The sequence below is a fragment of the Mustela nigripes genome, chromosome 10 (assembly GCF_022355385.1).
Source record: "Mustela nigripes isolate SB6536 chromosome 10, MUSNIG.SB6536, whole genome shotgun sequence".
Lineage (NCBI taxonomy): Eukaryota > Metazoa > Chordata > Mammalia > Carnivora > Mustelidae > Mustela > Mustela nigripes.
This window is the reverse complement of record NC_081566.1, coordinates 38,870,549-38,885,721: the sequence shown is the minus strand read 5'-3', so window position 1 is coordinate 38,885,721 and position 15,173 is coordinate 38,870,549. Positions and strand designations below refer to the sequence as shown.

Genomic DNA, 15,173 nt, shown 5'->3' with positions numbered 1-15,173 from the left:
TGGGGGCAGGGCAGAGGAGAGAGCTGGCCCCCTTCACTCAGGCACTCTGTCAGGGGGAGACCTCACAAAGGAGGGGCCTTTTATATAGATCTTGAAAAATGAATGAGGTAGCATCAAAAGCAAGTGGGGCAGGAATTCTAGGATGCAAACACTCCCTGCGCCTGGAAACAAAGATGGGAAAAACAGGTGCTTCTGGGGAAGTGTCTAATTCCATATGACTTAGGCAGGAGTCAATGGCTACTGGTCGCCAGGGTATGAATCTGGTACACGAACAGGTTTTGGTTTGCTTGTCCTTTGTTTTAAAAGAATGCAACTTAGTTGCCTACCTTTCTAAAAATCAAGGAATTTCAGTTTTCCCTGAAAAATGTGAAGACCTAACAATATATAGTACTACGCTGGCTGGAGTAGCACACTGTGGGTCACCACAGTTGGAAGGAACCCTGTGGCCAGGTGGTCCAGAGTCCCATGTCCCAGGTGCTTGTCCTGGTGAATGCCCAGGTCCTTAGGGCATTAAGGCAGTATGGGAATGTGTTAGGAGCAGGAGCTATACCCTGTCGCAATGCTTCTGCTGACCCTTTGAGACTGAGTCTGTGACTCTGTTAGCTCTAGTCCCCACCACTCCCTGTTGTCTTGTACTCAGACTCATTTATGCCAATTGCCAGGGCCTCTTAGGGTTTTGGCCCTTGGGTTAGTACTTATGGTGATGTGAAGGTAGGCAGTGGGAAGGTAAGTCAAGGTAAGATTGGGGGTGTGTGTGGCTGGAATGGCTGGTGATAGAATTTGGGAGTTCCTGGTTGTCAGGAAGAGCCCTGGGAGACAGGAGCTGTGTTTTAGGAGACGTGGGGTTGAGTGGGGGGCTGTTTGGCGGTGCTTCCAGGAACATCATCAACCCTTCCCCACCCTGCAAGCTCTTGCCCCTGACTGCTCCCTGCCTGCCCTGCCCCTCCTCTTCCCAGGGCAAGAGGGTGATCGGGGAGGACGGTGCCGAGGGCTACAGTGACCTGTTCCGGGAGAACGCCATGCTGCAGAAGGAGAATGGGGCACTGCGTCTGCGAGTGAAGGCCATGCAGGAGGCCATCGATGCCATCAACAACCGTGTCACTCATCTCATGAGCCAGGAAGCCAATCTGCTTCTGGCCAAGGCCGGTGAGTCGGGTGCACCAGCCCAGCTCGGACACCCAATGGGCTGGGACCCCCTCTCCCCATACCCACCGTAGGATATTAGGCAAGCTGGGCCAGCCAATCAATTCACAGATCAATGCATTTATGAATTTTTTTTCCAACTGACTTTTTAAAACGATTTATTTATTTGAGAGAGAGAGAGAGAGACACCAGGGGTTGCGGGGAGCAGCAGAGGAACTGAGCACAGAGCCCATGCAGGGCTCAGTCTCACAACCCTGAGATCATGACCTGAGCCAAAATCAGGAGTTGGATGCTTAACTGACTGAGCACCCCAGGTGCCCCCCAGCTGATTTTAAACCTTTTTTTATGCCCACAAGCAATACATGAATACATCTTCCTTGCTTGGGTGTATAAAGATGAAATCCCCTCTCGCTCAACTCTCCACTCCATGTCCTCTCTACTTAGAAGCTCCATGCATGTCTTCCCACACCTTTCTCAGTCCCTTTGCTCCGAGTGTGACTATATATTCATAGGTACCTATGCACATAGGTGTGTGTGAATATATACTGCCCTTTCTTTTTCTGTGTACGGGACCATATGTATTGCCCTGTGACTTCCCATTTTCACTTAGCGTTACGCTTTGGAGATTTTTCCACTTTAAAACATACAAATCTACTTAATTCTCATAAACTGCACAGTGTTCCCCGAGAGAGGATGGCAAACACTGTCTGACAGCTGCCCTCCCTGGACGGAGCTTGATTGTTCGTCCAGCAGTGCTGGCGTATACCCGTCCCGCCGACAGGTGCTTCTTCGATGTAGATTCCTTTTGGGGAAAGGCCCACGTGTGCTACCCTATTGGGGCCCTGGTACAGGACCACCAGTTCCAAGACGCAGGTCCTCGCGTGCCTTACCTTCTGTATTGCCCTCTGCCGTCTTCCCTCCCCAGGTGATGGCAACGAGGCTATTGGCGCCCTGATCCAGAACTACATCCGGGAAATCGAGGAGCTGCGGTGAGCACCCCGGCCTATCTGGGGGCCATGGAGGAGGGCCTGGGCCGGGCAGAGCCCCGGGCAGTGCGGGCAGTGCCAGCTCTGCTGGCCCCAACTGCTGGCTCTCCCCACGCAGGACAAAGCTGCTGGAGAGCGAGGCCATGAATGAGTCCCTGCGCCGCAGCCTCTCCCGGGCCTCCGCTCGGAGCCCCTACTCCCTGGGCGCGTCTCCAGGCGCTCCCGCCTTCGGGGGCAGCCCGGCCAGCTCCATGGAGGATGCCTCAGAGGTGATCCGCCGGGCCAAGCAGGACCTGGAACGGCTCAAGAAGAAGGAGGTCAGGCAGCGGAGAAAGAGGTGAGCGGAGTGTGCCCGCGGCCCTGCGGGCTCTCTGGGGACTTGGCTGCCCACCTGCCTGTAGCCAGGAGCTGCCCTGGGGCTACTCGGGAGCTCAACCCATTTGCTCAGCCTTTTGGGCAGCCGTGGCCCACCTTTCTCTAATGCTGCTCCTTCCCCCGAGGGGAAGGGGGGGTGGAGCCTACCCAGGGTTAGTTCTAGATTGGGGCAGCCAGATTCTCTGCAGAACAGGAACGCAGCCCCATCCTCCTGCCCTCCCTGTCACCCCCTGCCACATGGGCGAAGCTAACCTGGCCTGCCCTTCCCTCCTGGGCAGTCCGGAGAAGGAGGCCTTCAAAAAGAGGGCAAAACTCCAGCAGGAAAACAGTGAGGAGACCGACGAGAATGAGGCTGAGGAGGTGAGGGACTGTCCCCGCCCCCCCCCCACATGCTTACCTTCCCCCACCCCCACCTCGTGTCCCTGCCAAGTGGGGGGAGCGCCATGACCACCTTGGCAGGGCAGGGGAGGGACTTAGGTCTGCCTCCAGTGTGGTTGACTTGTGGTCGTGGTCGTGGTGATGTCCACCCCCCAGTTCCCCCACCTCATCCCAAATGGCTGAGGCTGGCAGGGCGGCTCTCCCAGAGCGGCTTTGCCCCGGCTTCCGGGGGAGTCAGGCGGTTACTCTTTTGGGACTGGGAGTGGGCACAAGGGGCCCTGACTGCCCTGTACCCTACCCTCTTGACACACCTGAGGCCTTGCCCAGACTCCCTCTGCTTCTGGGCTCGCCTCCCTGAGGCCAGGCCCAGCCTGAGTGAGGAGGGCCCACTGGCCGCCCCTAATGGTGCTTGGTGCCCAGGAGGAGGAAGAGCGAGACGAGAGTGGCTGTGAGGAAGAGGAAGGCCGTGAGGATGAAGACGAGGACTCGGGCAGCGAGGAGAGCCTGGTGGACTCGGACTCGGACCCTGATGAGAAGGGTGCGTGTGCCCAGGTCAGGGCAGGGGGAGGTGACACGCCACGGGGCAGGTGCCCAGGGTGGGCTGTCAGTCAGCACTGGGCCCAGAGCAACAGCTCAGACCTTCCAGTGACAAGACCCTGAGCCACATGCCCCTTGGCTGGAGTCAGGCCTTATTTGCGTTCTCGAAGAATGTGGACGTCCAGGGCCCGGGACTCCCAGGCATTACATCACCACCACCAACAACAACAGTGGTGATACGGACGGCAGTGCTCGTCATAGGTCGCGTGGCCTGGGGTTTTCTGTTCTCTCTACAACCCTGTGCATAGGTATTTGGAGCTCCCCCAATCCCAGAGAAGTCTAGTGACTTTCCCCAGTGTGGCAGGTGCAGAGCTGGGCCTTGAATGCTGCTGAAACCCACTCCTCTAAATGGGGGTACCTGCCCTGTCCCTTCTGCCCTGCCACCATTTCTGACCCACAGCCCTCCTCCCCCTAGGCTGGGTCCCGTAACATCTACGACAAGTAGACATTGGCCTCTGGGGCACAGCAGGGGTGGTGGGATGCCTAGACAACCCCTCCCAGCTCCTGGGCCAGCCTCCAGTTCCTGAGGCCAGTCTTCTCATGTGTCGCCCCACCTGGCAGCCCTTACCCACCGTGGGACTTCCCATAGCCTCCAGCCTCCGGTCACTGGCCAGGCAGCTGTGGCTGACCGACGGAAAGCCCCCAGTGCCCCAGCTCCCACCCTAAGCCCTGGGTGCTGGATTGAGACTGTCTCTGCCCCACAGAGGTGAACTTCCAGGCCGACCTGGCCGACCTGACGTGTGAGATCGAGATCAAGCAGAAGCTGATCGATGAGCTGGAGAACAGCCAGCGGCGGCTGCAGACCCTGAAGCACCAGTACGAGGAGAAGCTGATTCTGCTTCAGAACAAGATCCGGGACACACAGCTGGAGCGCGACCGTGTGCTGCAAAACCTCAGTGAGGACCCCTCCTCCCCACCCTCCCCCGGCCCTCGCTTTCCCCTGAGGGCCCTCCGCTGTCACAAGCCCCGGCAGCTGGCACCTTTGGGATCTCCCTGGTCCTCTGACCCTTAGACTGTAGTCCTCTGACCCACTGTCAACAATGTCTATGTTCAAGCCCACTTCTATGCTACATTTTACATCTTAAGTATTATTAGCATCTTAAGTATTAGAATCCTTTATTTCCCTAGGCACACAGGTGTGATGCTGCACGCTGCTTTTCTATGTTCAGTACCTTGAGTATTCTCCTTTAAAACCATCTACAAACTGACTCGTCCCATTCGATCTTCTTTACACTTGCTCTTTAGTACATTCATCCAATCACTGTTCATTCACTGACTCAGCAAGCATTTGTCGACTCGGTCTTTTTTGTTTTGTTTTGTTTTGCTTTTAAGATTTTATTTATTTATCAGAGAGAGGGGGGGAGAGAGAGCGAGCATAGGCAGACAGAATGGCAGGCAGAGGCAGAGGGAGAAGCAGGCTCCCTGCTGAGCAAGGAGCCCGATATGGGACTCGATCCCAGGACGCCGGGATCATGACCCGAGCCGAAGGCAGCTGCCCAACCAACTGAGCCACCCAGGCGTCCCTGTCGACTCGGTCTTAACAGAGCTGACCTTATTCCAGGCGCTAGAGACACTGAGGAGAGCAAACTCCTTGTGTCATGACGGGGACGCTCTGGTGGAGAGAGACACATAAATAAGATAAATCAGCTGAGTCTGTGACGTGCCTTGAAAAAAAAAAAAACAGCAGGGAGGGAGAACAGGGGACAAGGTGTGGCGGGGAGTGGCGTGATGTCTTATAAAGCATCTTGCGGAGAAGGTGACATGTGAGCAGACCCAAAGGACGTGAGAGAAGGCTCAGGGCGAGGGAGCCCAGGCTGAGCACTGCAGGCAGAGAAGATGCTGAGCCCAGGACGCAGGAGTGTGCCTGGCAGGTTGGTGGAGTGGTCAGGGGCAGGCAGCTGGGACACAGTGAAAGGGGACAGGAGCAAGGGGTGGGGGGTAATGGAAAAACTATAGGACCAGGTCATGCCCATCGTTATAAGGACATCGCTTTCTTCTCTGGGGGAGGGGGAGAGAGGCCTGGCCGCTCGGTAGGAGGATGAATCCAAGTGGTGGTGTGAGTGCAGTTAGAAAAGTGTTAACCGAGATCCTGGTGAATGATTAGGGAAAAAGTTAAAAAAAAAAGAAAAGAAAAGATCCTGGTGAAAGAGGATTTAGGCCAGAGGTGGTGAGGAGTGGTCCCATTCTGGATCCATTTGGAAGGTAGAGAGAAAAGGTTTGGTTGATTGACTGGGTGGAGGGTGTAAGAGGACCAAGGATGTCTCCAGTCTACGAGCTTCTGGAAGCGTGGTGGTGACATCTACGGAGACAGGGGAGCCTGCTGGGGTGACGGAGACAGCGCTTGGGAGTCTGGTTTTGTGCCTGTTAAGTCGGAGATGTCTGCCACACATCTCCATGGGGAACGCCTGTTGGCATTTCAGATAGCAAAGGTCAGGGAGAGAATCTGCCTATTCCTTCTGCTCTGGCCTGTATCACTATCTGCTTACGGCTCTTTCCTTCCCGCTGGCCTGGCCCTTTCCTGAAGTCATGGGTCCCAACCCAGCCAGCAGGGGTGGCCCACAGGACCCTCGCAGGAAGCTGTTGACCGGGCGCTCGTGGATCTTGAGATGAAAACACCCCTCTCAAAGTCTAATACAATGTCAGAGCAGGAAGGGGAGCCTGATTCTCTCATTGTGTAAATAAGAAACAGGCACACAAAGGGTGCGACCTGCTCACGGTCCTGCCGGGAGACTAGCGCCCAGGCTCCCTCTCCTGCCACACACTCCCTGATCTCGAAGCTGAGAACACCTGGGCACGCGTGGCACTGACAGCCGCCTCTTGCCGCTCTCAGGCACCATGGAGTGCTACACGGAGGAGAAGGCCAACAAGATCAAGGCGGATTACGAGAAGCGGCTGCGGGAGATGAACCGGGACCTGCAGAAGCTCCAGGCCGCGCAGAAGGAGCACGCACGGCTGCTCAAGAACCAGTCCCGCTATGAGAGGGAGCTGAAGAAGTTGCAGGCCGAGGTGGCCGAGATGAAGAAGGCCAAGGTAGGCGATGAGGGATGGCCCAGGATGACACTGTCCTCTGAGCCCTGCGCCTCCCCGAGGAGGAGCCGCCTCTCCAGTAGAGGGGCAGGGGAGGAGCTCCAGGGGTGCTGCTCAACACTGCCCCCCGTGGTAGGAAGGTGCACTACAGTTGCGGCCAGGCGGCCTGAGGACCTGTTGAGGCCTCTCGCTGGGGCGGGGCGGGGGGAGGGGCAGGGGGGCGGTAGGGGTCCCTGGGTCTAATAATAACAGTAATCACCACTGTTCTCATGCTGACTGTGGCCAGCCTCTAGGCTAGTCGCCTAATGTGCATGAGCGTAGGTACTAAAGTCCTGAGGAGAACCTCATGAACGAGGTCCGGTTATTATTCCCATTTTGTGCATGGGAAAGGGAGCCATGCGACTTTGGGCGGATGGCTCTCCATCTAGGGGGACACAGCTCCTCCCCAGGAAGCCTCTGACCGCTGACCCCAGCAGATACCACCATCTCGGGTCAGGCTTGGGCTGCCCTGCTCAGTGCCCATCCTTGGGGAAAATACTCATTCCGGACCCTGAAGACCCAGCAGCAGCAGCAAGCCCTCCTCCTCTCTGTAGATTCACCCCTGCAGAGCCTGCTCTCTCAGAGAGAAGCCAACCACCCCTCCCCCCAGCCCCTTTAGAGCCTTGCCTCCCTCCCTCTCAGGCCATTTCCTCTCAAGACTGTCCTCAGGGCAGGGCAGGCTGGTGATATTTCTGGTGATGTCTGAGGCCTCAGTGGCAGAAGGATCGACATCCGCGTGACTCTCATTTCCCTGTTACTTGGAAAGTGTCTAAAACCCTGTGTGCACTGCACTGTCATGCTTCAGGCCCCAGGACGTGGCGGGAGGGGACCCCAGGTACATGGCTCTCTAGCCGGTCAAGTTGTCTCAGGCTACACCAAGGGTGCTCTCTGTGCCTTTGCCACAGCTCTGATGACTCCAGGTCCAGAATTCCTATGCTTGATCACTGGTTTTGCTCTGAACTGGCAGGCTGTCTTCTGTGGAGCTATAGTAAGAGCTAGACTGGGGGCAGTGGCAAAATGACCTGGGCCAAAAGTCTGACCGTTCATGCCCAGCTTTATGACTCTAAGTCATTTGTCTCTCTGAGGTTCATTTCCTTGTTTATAAAACGAGAATGGTAATGCCTCACTCATGTGACCGTCACAAGAACAATGCTTGGTGTATAGCATGTTTTTGATAAATGGTGGTGGCTTTTATTGTGACTGCGAGCCTGGCCCTAGAATGTGGCTTGGACTCTCACCTCATCCCTGTCTCCTGCTCAGCTAACCATGGGACAGAGGGCAGTGCTGCCTCGAGCATCCCCAGACTGGTCCTCGAACAGCCAAACCCAGGATGGTGGCTCAGGGAGGAGGCCACTGGGGGCCGTGACATTTGAAAGTGGGGGTCAGGGTTAAACTTTGCAGAGTGGTCACACCTGCACATCTGGGGTGCCCAGGCACTTGGCAGCTTCAGCGCACATGGAGGAGTGGGAGCAGACTCCTCACTCCAGACCCCTGAGCCCCAAACCAGTGTGGCCTGGCCGGCTGTCGCCCCTGCCCAGCATCCTCAGAGCCAGGCCTCCCTGGAGGCTGTGGGTCCCCACTGCCCAGCGCGCCTCACCCCCACCACCCCTGCCCGTCCCAGGTGGCCCTGATGAAGCAAATGCGTGAGGAGCAGCAGCGGCGGCGGCTGGTGGAGACTAAGAGGAACCGGGAGATTGCTCAGCTCAAGAAGGAACAGCGGCGGCAGGAGGTGAGGGGCAGCCCTTGGGGACCTCTACCTCCCTGTGTGCCTGGCTGCTTCTCAGCTCCCATGACCCTGAGCAGTAACAGTCACACTTGCAGTAGGAGGTAGCCTAGCATGGGAGGGAACCTGCACGGCAGGCTCCTGGTCCGCCCCCTCTAGTGCAGGGTGGGGAGTGGGGAGACTCAAGCCCCAGAGAGGGCAGGCCCTTGCCTAGGTCACCAGCAAGCCAGAGCTAGGACTGTGCAGCTCCTGTCCCTGAGCCCGCTGGTCACGGGTTCCCTGCCATGGTGTGGATAAGATCTTGAGGGAATTCCCTGCTCCCAGAGAACGGTTTGCGTGGTGACCTCTGCAATGGGGGCCAGACTTGGGGTCACATATGATCAATAAATTCAGGCTAAACGAGAATCCGCCCAAAAGCCAGGCTTTCGCCTACAGAGCTGGGCAGACCAGGCCGTGGGGCCTAAGTGTGGATGCCAATTCCCTTCCCTTACCCATAGTTTCAGATCCGAGCGCTCGAGTCCCAGAAGCGGCAGCAGGAAATTGTCCTGAGGAGGAAAACCCAGGAGGTGAGCGAGACACGGCTCCTTTTCTCCTGAGTTCTTCTGGAGTCGGGAGGGGACGATCCCACCGGTGTCTCTGGCTCTCCCTTGTCACTCAGCACACACAGGGGAGCAGAGCCTGCGTGAGGCCCATCACAAGGGCCTTACTCAACAAGAGGGCTGCGGCATGAAGGCAGGCTACAGGCTCTGGTCCCAGAGGCCTGAGACCTTAATGAGAAAGTCTCTCGTGTTCATTTCACACCAGATTGCCCTTGGCTGTCTCTCAGTCTCTAGCTCAGGCGAGGACAGAGCCTTCTCTTGGACTCATTCTATCTGGCAACCCCCAGTCCAGAGCCACTCCCCTCTCACTGGGTTCCTCTGTTCTCTGCCCCAGGTTTCTGCACTGAGGCGCCTGGCCAAGCCCATGTCCGAGCGGGTGGCGGGGCGTGCTGGACTGAAGCCTCCCATGCTGGACTCGGGGGCTGAGGTGTCAGCCAGCACCACATCATCTGAGGCTGAATCAGGGGCCCGCTCCGTCTCCAGCATCGTGCGCCAGTGGAACCGCCAAATCAACCACTTCTTGGGGGACCACCCCGCACCTGCTGTCAACGGTACCCGCCCTACTAGGTGAGGTGGACAGTCAGGGCCAGGGGGAGGTGAGCCTGGGGGAAGTGGGGGTCCTATGATGGGTCCCCCTGGCTGTCAGCTATGGGGTTGGGGGGTGCGGGGTGCCCGTGGAGTTACAGAGCTTGAGTATGCTCCTAACCAGGTGGGTAGGGGGTTGGGGAAATAAGGAATAGGGATTAAAGAGTACACTTATGCTAAAAAAAAAAAAAAAAGATAAAATACAACAAGATGATTTTAAAAATGCATTTCCCCCCCAAAGAACATGTCATTAACAGTGTTAAATGACCAAATGCATACAGAAAACCTGAAAGAGAAAGAAAACTATAAAAGGGAGTCTTCCCAACCAATTCCCTTTGCGTCTGTCTCCCAGAAAGAAGTTCCAGAAGAAGGGGGCCAGCCAGAGCTTCAGTAAGGCTGCAAGGCTCAAGTGGCAGTCCCTGGAACGGAGGATTATTGACATCGTCATGCAGAGGATGACCATTGTCAACCTAGAGGCTGACATGGAGCGGCTCATCAAGGTGGGCCTGAGCACAGGGGTCCCCGGGCTCCTGCCTCTGCTTCCTTCCCATCTCCCCTCCGCCTGTCCTCTGCCACTTCTGATGTCTCTGCCACTTCTGATGTCTCTGGCTCCTCAGACCACCTCGTCCCCTTTCCACCCACTCCTTGTACCTGCTCTGGAATCCCGAGGTGCAGGGGGCACCCAGGGACCCGGCCTGGAATCCCGAGGTGCAGGGGGCACCCAGGGACCCGGCCTGAAGGGAACCGTGGGCAGAGCTGGGCAGCAGTGAACCTGAAGCTTTTCCATCCCCCTCCCTGCAGAAAAGGGAGGAGCTGTTCCTCCTGCAGGAGGCGCTGCGGAGGAAGCGGGAACGGCTGCAGGCTGAGAGCCCGGAGGAGGAGAAGGGCCTGCAGGAGCTGGCCGAGGAGATTGAGGTGCTGGCGGCCAACATCGACTATATCAATGACAGCATCACCGACTGCCAGGCCACCATCGTGCAGCTGGAGGAGACCAAGGTGCCGACGGGGCCTGGCCTGGCGGCTGAGGAGGAGGCAGGAGGGACAACGGGGCGTTGGGGGCAGTTTCGGTGACAGGGGGTCTCTGCCTCTCCGTCTTAGGAGGAGCTGGACTCCACAGACACATCCGTGGTCATCAGCTCCTGTTCCCTGGCCGAAGCCCGCCTCCTGCTGGACAACTTCCTCAAGGCATCCATCGACAAGGTGGGCCAGCTCTCCTCCGGGAGGTGGGGGGCGTGGGAGCTGCAGTCGCAGCATCTCTGTCATCCCCCTCTCGTGGGGAGGTACACAGGCCTGGCTCCTGAGCCATCACTTATAGGCTAGAGCAAGCTGCTTCACTCCCATCCCCTGATTCCCAAGCTCTCAAACCGGGGGCGAGGACAGCACCAAGCTCCTGGCTTGCTGTGTGCCTTTCACAAGGTGACGCGTGCTTGGGGCTTGGCGCGTGCTTTGTGATGCCGGTCACAAAGCAGGCCCTCCCTTAGAAATGACCCTCATGTCTGGTCCAGGGGCATCCCCAGCAGGGCTCGGGCATGTTGGGAGAAGTGTGTATGCCAGGGCTGGGGCAGCAGGAAGCAGAAAGCCCCCATTCCCATCAGATGGGCTCTCTCCCCGACAGAGAGCTGGCTGGAGGATGGGCCACCTTCCTGCTGGGGCCTGTGGTCTTTGAGGACAGACACCGCCCAGTATCCACGCAGCATAACTCTGGCGAGGGGCCGGGGAGACGTCCCCTGTCTGCGGGAAGCTCCCAGCTCTCCTCCAGGTTACAGGGGACTGAGTTCCTCTGGGGGGCTGCTTGATGAAGTACCACAGACCGGGGCACCAAACAGCACAGACTGATTTTCTCGGTTCTGAGCTGGAAGTCCACAGTTAAGGGCGCCAGCAGGACTAGTTGCCTCTGAGGCTTTCTCCTTGGCTTGTAAAAGGACTCCCTTCCCGCTTCATGCTGTCTTCCCTCCGTGTGCGCCTGTGTCCTGACTTCTTCCAAGGCCACCGGTGATACGGGATTGGGGCCCACTCTAAAAACCCCATTTTAACAGAATTACCTCTCTCAAGACCCTCTCTCCAAATATAGTCACTTGTCCGGGGTACTGGGGGTTAGAGGGTCAACATAGGAATTTGGGAGGGTGGGAACATAGTTCAGCCCATAACAAGGAAGTGTAGCCTAATGCGACCTCTACCAGCCTGTGGATGTGAGTAAAGTTAAGGAGGGGAGTGGTGCATCTCTGGTCTGGGGCAGGCACGTGGGTGATGTTGGAGAGTTAGCCCGGCTCTAGGGCAGGGACAAGGGTGACATCGGGGAGTTAGTCCGGCTCTGGGACAGGCACAGGGGGTGATGTCGGGGTGGGGCACCGCTGTTGTGTCTTGGGAGCAGATTGAGGGTGGTGATGAGGGTCCCCAGGATTCCAGGCTGGGGAGGGTAAACACAGGCCTATCTCCTTGCCTGCAGGGGCTGCAAGTGGCACAGAAGGAGGCCCAGATCCGGCTGCTGGAGGGGCGGCTGAGGCAGACCGACATAGCAGGCTCCTCTCAGAACCACCTGCTCCTGGACGCCCTGCGAGAGAAGGCGGAGGCGCACCCCGAGCTGCAGGCCCTCATCAACAACGTGCAACAGGGTACGGCGGCTGTGGGCAAGGCCTCGAAGCTCCGGCCTTCTCCCAGGGTGGCCTAGCTCGAACCCCTGGGGGGGGGACCCTCACCGCCCCCAGAACTCCCTCAGGAGCCCCAGCCTGATGCCAGTGGATGAGATATGGGAGGGAGGCCATCCCCCCTCCCCTCACTCTGTTGGGGCCTCTCAACCCTCCTCTCCTCCCCCAGAGAACGGCTACGCCAGCACGGATGAGGAGATCTCCGAGTTCTCCGAGGGGAGGTGAGTTTCTAAGTTGGGAGGGAGCGGTTGGCTCACAGCATGAACCTGGGGCTGGTCGGGGGGCTGCGGGTTGCCATAGGGTCCCAGGGCTAGGCCTATCTGGGGGCTCCTTGGAACCCAGGACCTAAGGCTCAGAGAGCCAGTGCGTAAGCTCTCAGGAGCCTGAACTCCCTCTGCTTCTTCCTTAGCTTCTCCCAGTCATTCACCATGAAAGGTTCCACCAGTCATGATGATTTCAAGTTCAAGGTGAGCGCCACTGCCTCAGGGCCTGGTCTCCCCCTTCCTGTGGCTCTGCCCTCACGCCCCAGCCCTGACTCAGTATTGCCTCCAGCTGGGAGGAATTGGGAGGTCCCCAGATGAGTAACTGGTGACAACCCATTCTTTTTGAGGTAGGTGGATGGTGGGAGAGGTGGAGGGGGTCACTGCCCAGTGATGTCACGGGAGCCAGAGGCCCTGCTTTCAGAAATCTCCCCATTCCTGCCCAAGACTCTGTCTCATGCTCTGGGTCAAAGACTAAGTCTAGACCTTTAGTTATTCTGCATGCAGATTACTGATTCAACAGCATGGGAGTCAGCACCCACCAACGAGGGATCAGTTACTAGTCTGAACTAAGGAACAGGATTTATTAAACAGAGAAGGGGGGAGCTGCATACAGCGAACAATGAATTGTGCATAGTTTTTTGGATAAGCTGATTCGGTGGTGATTAGCAAAGAGGTCATCCTGGGCATTCTGTATGTGCAGAGTCTGGATAAGGGTCGTAAAACCCATTTAGTGCTTTGGCTTCTCTAGAAGCCTTGAGAGAGGGTCTCTGGGTGCTACTCACCTGGCTCTTCCTTTGGTGGTTCTACCGTAGGCCAAGAGGCATTATTTCCTTCGTTAGAATTCTCCCAGCCCCCCTTTATGTTTGGGCAACTTGGTTCACCCCAGTCCTTCCATTCCCAGGGTGAGCCCAAACTGTCTGCCCAAATGAAGGCTGTGTCAGCTGAGTGCCTGGGTCCCCCACTGGATAGCTCCACCAAGAACATCACCAAGTCCCTGGCCTCCCTTGTTGAGATCAAAGAGGACGGAGTCGGCCTCTCCGTCCGAGACCCGTACTACCGAGACAAGGTCTCGCGCACCATCAGCCTGCCCAGCAGAGGCAGTACTTTGTAAGGAGGGGAGCCCGGGGTATGGGTCAGCAGGGTGGGCAGGGAGTCAGGTCTGGGCCTCATGGGACCCTTCTGTTCTAGCCCCCGGCAGTCTCGAGGCACGGAGACATCCCCTCTGACCCGAAGGAAGTCATATGACCGAGGGCAGCCCATTAGGTGAGAGCTCATTTCCGAACCTACACCAGAGTCCCGGCCGTCGCGGGGTGCATGAGTCACTATGATGGTCTACTCTGGAGGTCGTCATGCAAACTTGAATCTGGGCCAATCTCACTAAGTCATTCCGCTGCCCCTAATGGTCCCTTCCCCATCCTACCAGGCGTGGGATTAGCAAACATAATCTCCATAAGCACCTTGAACCGGATGGCTAAGCCCGCTGCCAGTGGGCTGATGTGGGCTCAATGCTGGTGGCTCTGCAGTCATTGTCCTGAAGTGCTTCAGCTCATGACAAGGGCTCCTTGGGAGGTCTCAGCCCTTTCTAAGGTCTTGTCATGCTGAGGTCTCACGTGAGCTTTCTAAGGTCTTGTCACGTGAGAGTCACGTAGATGTTTAAAGAAAAACCGGGAGATGATTGCAAAACAGTGGACAAGTCTCTAATTGGTCTGGGACCTGCAGAGCTTCTACAGGTCACCAGGTGATCTCTAGATCACCCGCCTCTGGTCCATGCACTGATTTTTGGAGAGGTCCGATGGCTTTCTCCAGGTCCCACAACTAGGTAGTAGCAGAGCAGGGGATCAAGATGACCTCTTGCCACCCGACGAGGTAGGTGACCGGAGCACTTGCTCAGGCTCCCAGCCTTCCCGTCTGTCCAAAGCCTGAGCAGATGCCCATGCTGGTGGCTTGTGGTGGGGCCTTTGGCAGGTAGATGGATGGGTGATAACCATCCCTTCACCTGTGCATTCCGAGAACACACTTAGGTGGCAGTCAGAGGGACTTAGGCCAAACTCATGAAGACTCTTCAAAGGAAGGGAGGGTTTAGGCCAAAGCTGATGACAACTTTCCAAAGAGAGGGATGTTCTGCTGCTGGAATGGGGCAGGGCAGTGAAGTCTTCGACTCTCCCCTGATGACACAGTGAATCCTCCGTATTCCCCTCGATTCACTTAGGTTCTTCCGAGCACCGTGAACACTGAATCAGCCTCTGCTCCTGGGGAAATGCAGGGTTGGGTTCCTGACCGCTTCTGGTCACAATATTTCACCAGCCAATCAACGCAGACCTTTGCTTCATGTGTGTTTCTGTTTAAAGTCAGCTTAGTTAATACATATTGTTGGTTCCTTAACATTGAACTTGTAACCAACAGCATCATAACTTGCCCTGAATGAAGCTTGTGTAACATGTGTATTTTCTCCGTAAGACACAGTACAGCCTGCCTGTGCTTAGACACGTGCCAGGCAGCCCGTCCGCACTATGCTTTGGGGGCGTTTTAAACCATGAGTCACCAACGAAAAGCACAAAAATGCAAAAAACATGGCCCTAAATAGACCACAGGGAAGGCCACAGGCAGGCAGAGAAGCGCCTCATTTGACCTCCACTGGGAACACTTGGGGACGTGGATTTTTTGCTGCTCTGCTTGCTGTCTGGGAATGACCCCCAAAGCAGTGCGAGAGCTCATTTGGGGTCACTAATACACTGTAACGAGCAGGTGAATTCCCAAGTGTGGCATTCTTGAATAATGACGACGGGCGGTTTGCTGGGCTCTGGGATCACTGC

General features: G+C 56.9%; 1 protein-coding gene across 4 annotated transcripts in view; it reads left to right on the top strand.

Annotated features, from left to right (window-relative positions):
* Nucleotides 1-15,173, top strand: part of KIF21B (kinesin family member 21B) — a 48,082-nt gene that overhangs the window by 18,751 nt on the left and 14,158 nt on the right. For all 4 annotated transcript variants that reach the window (XR_009406648.1, XR_009406647.1, XM_059413072.1 and 1 more), the window contains exons 9-26: nt 957-1,146; nt 2,069-2,132; nt 2,248-2,466; nt 2,783-2,864; nt 3,303-3,420; nt 4,184-4,375; nt 6,310-6,509; nt 8,167-8,274; nt 8,766-8,834; nt 9,202-9,434; nt 9,805-9,952; nt 10,254-10,448; nt 10,551-10,652; nt 11,899-12,064; nt 12,267-12,318; nt 12,507-12,564; nt 13,262-13,467; nt 13,549-13,623. Coding sequence is in view for 2 of the 4 variants with exons in the window: in XM_059413072.1 (XP_059269055.1) it covers nt 957-1,146; nt 2,069-2,132; nt 2,248-2,466; nt 2,783-2,864; nt 3,303-3,420; nt 4,184-4,375; nt 6,310-6,509; nt 8,167-8,274; nt 8,766-8,834; nt 9,202-9,434; nt 9,805-9,952; nt 10,254-10,448; nt 10,551-10,652; nt 11,899-12,064; nt 12,267-12,318; nt 12,507-12,564; nt 13,262-13,467; nt 13,549-13,623 (2,477 nt within the window). In the remaining 2 variants the exon portion in view is untranslated. The remainder of the gene's footprint in view (nt 1-956; nt 1,147-2,068; nt 2,133-2,247; nt 2,467-2,782; nt 2,865-3,302; nt 3,421-4,183; nt 4,376-6,309; nt 6,510-8,166; nt 8,275-8,765; nt 8,835-9,201; nt 9,435-9,804; nt 9,953-10,253; nt 10,449-10,550; nt 10,653-11,898; nt 12,065-12,266; nt 12,319-12,506; nt 12,565-13,261; nt 13,468-13,548; nt 13,624-15,173) is intronic.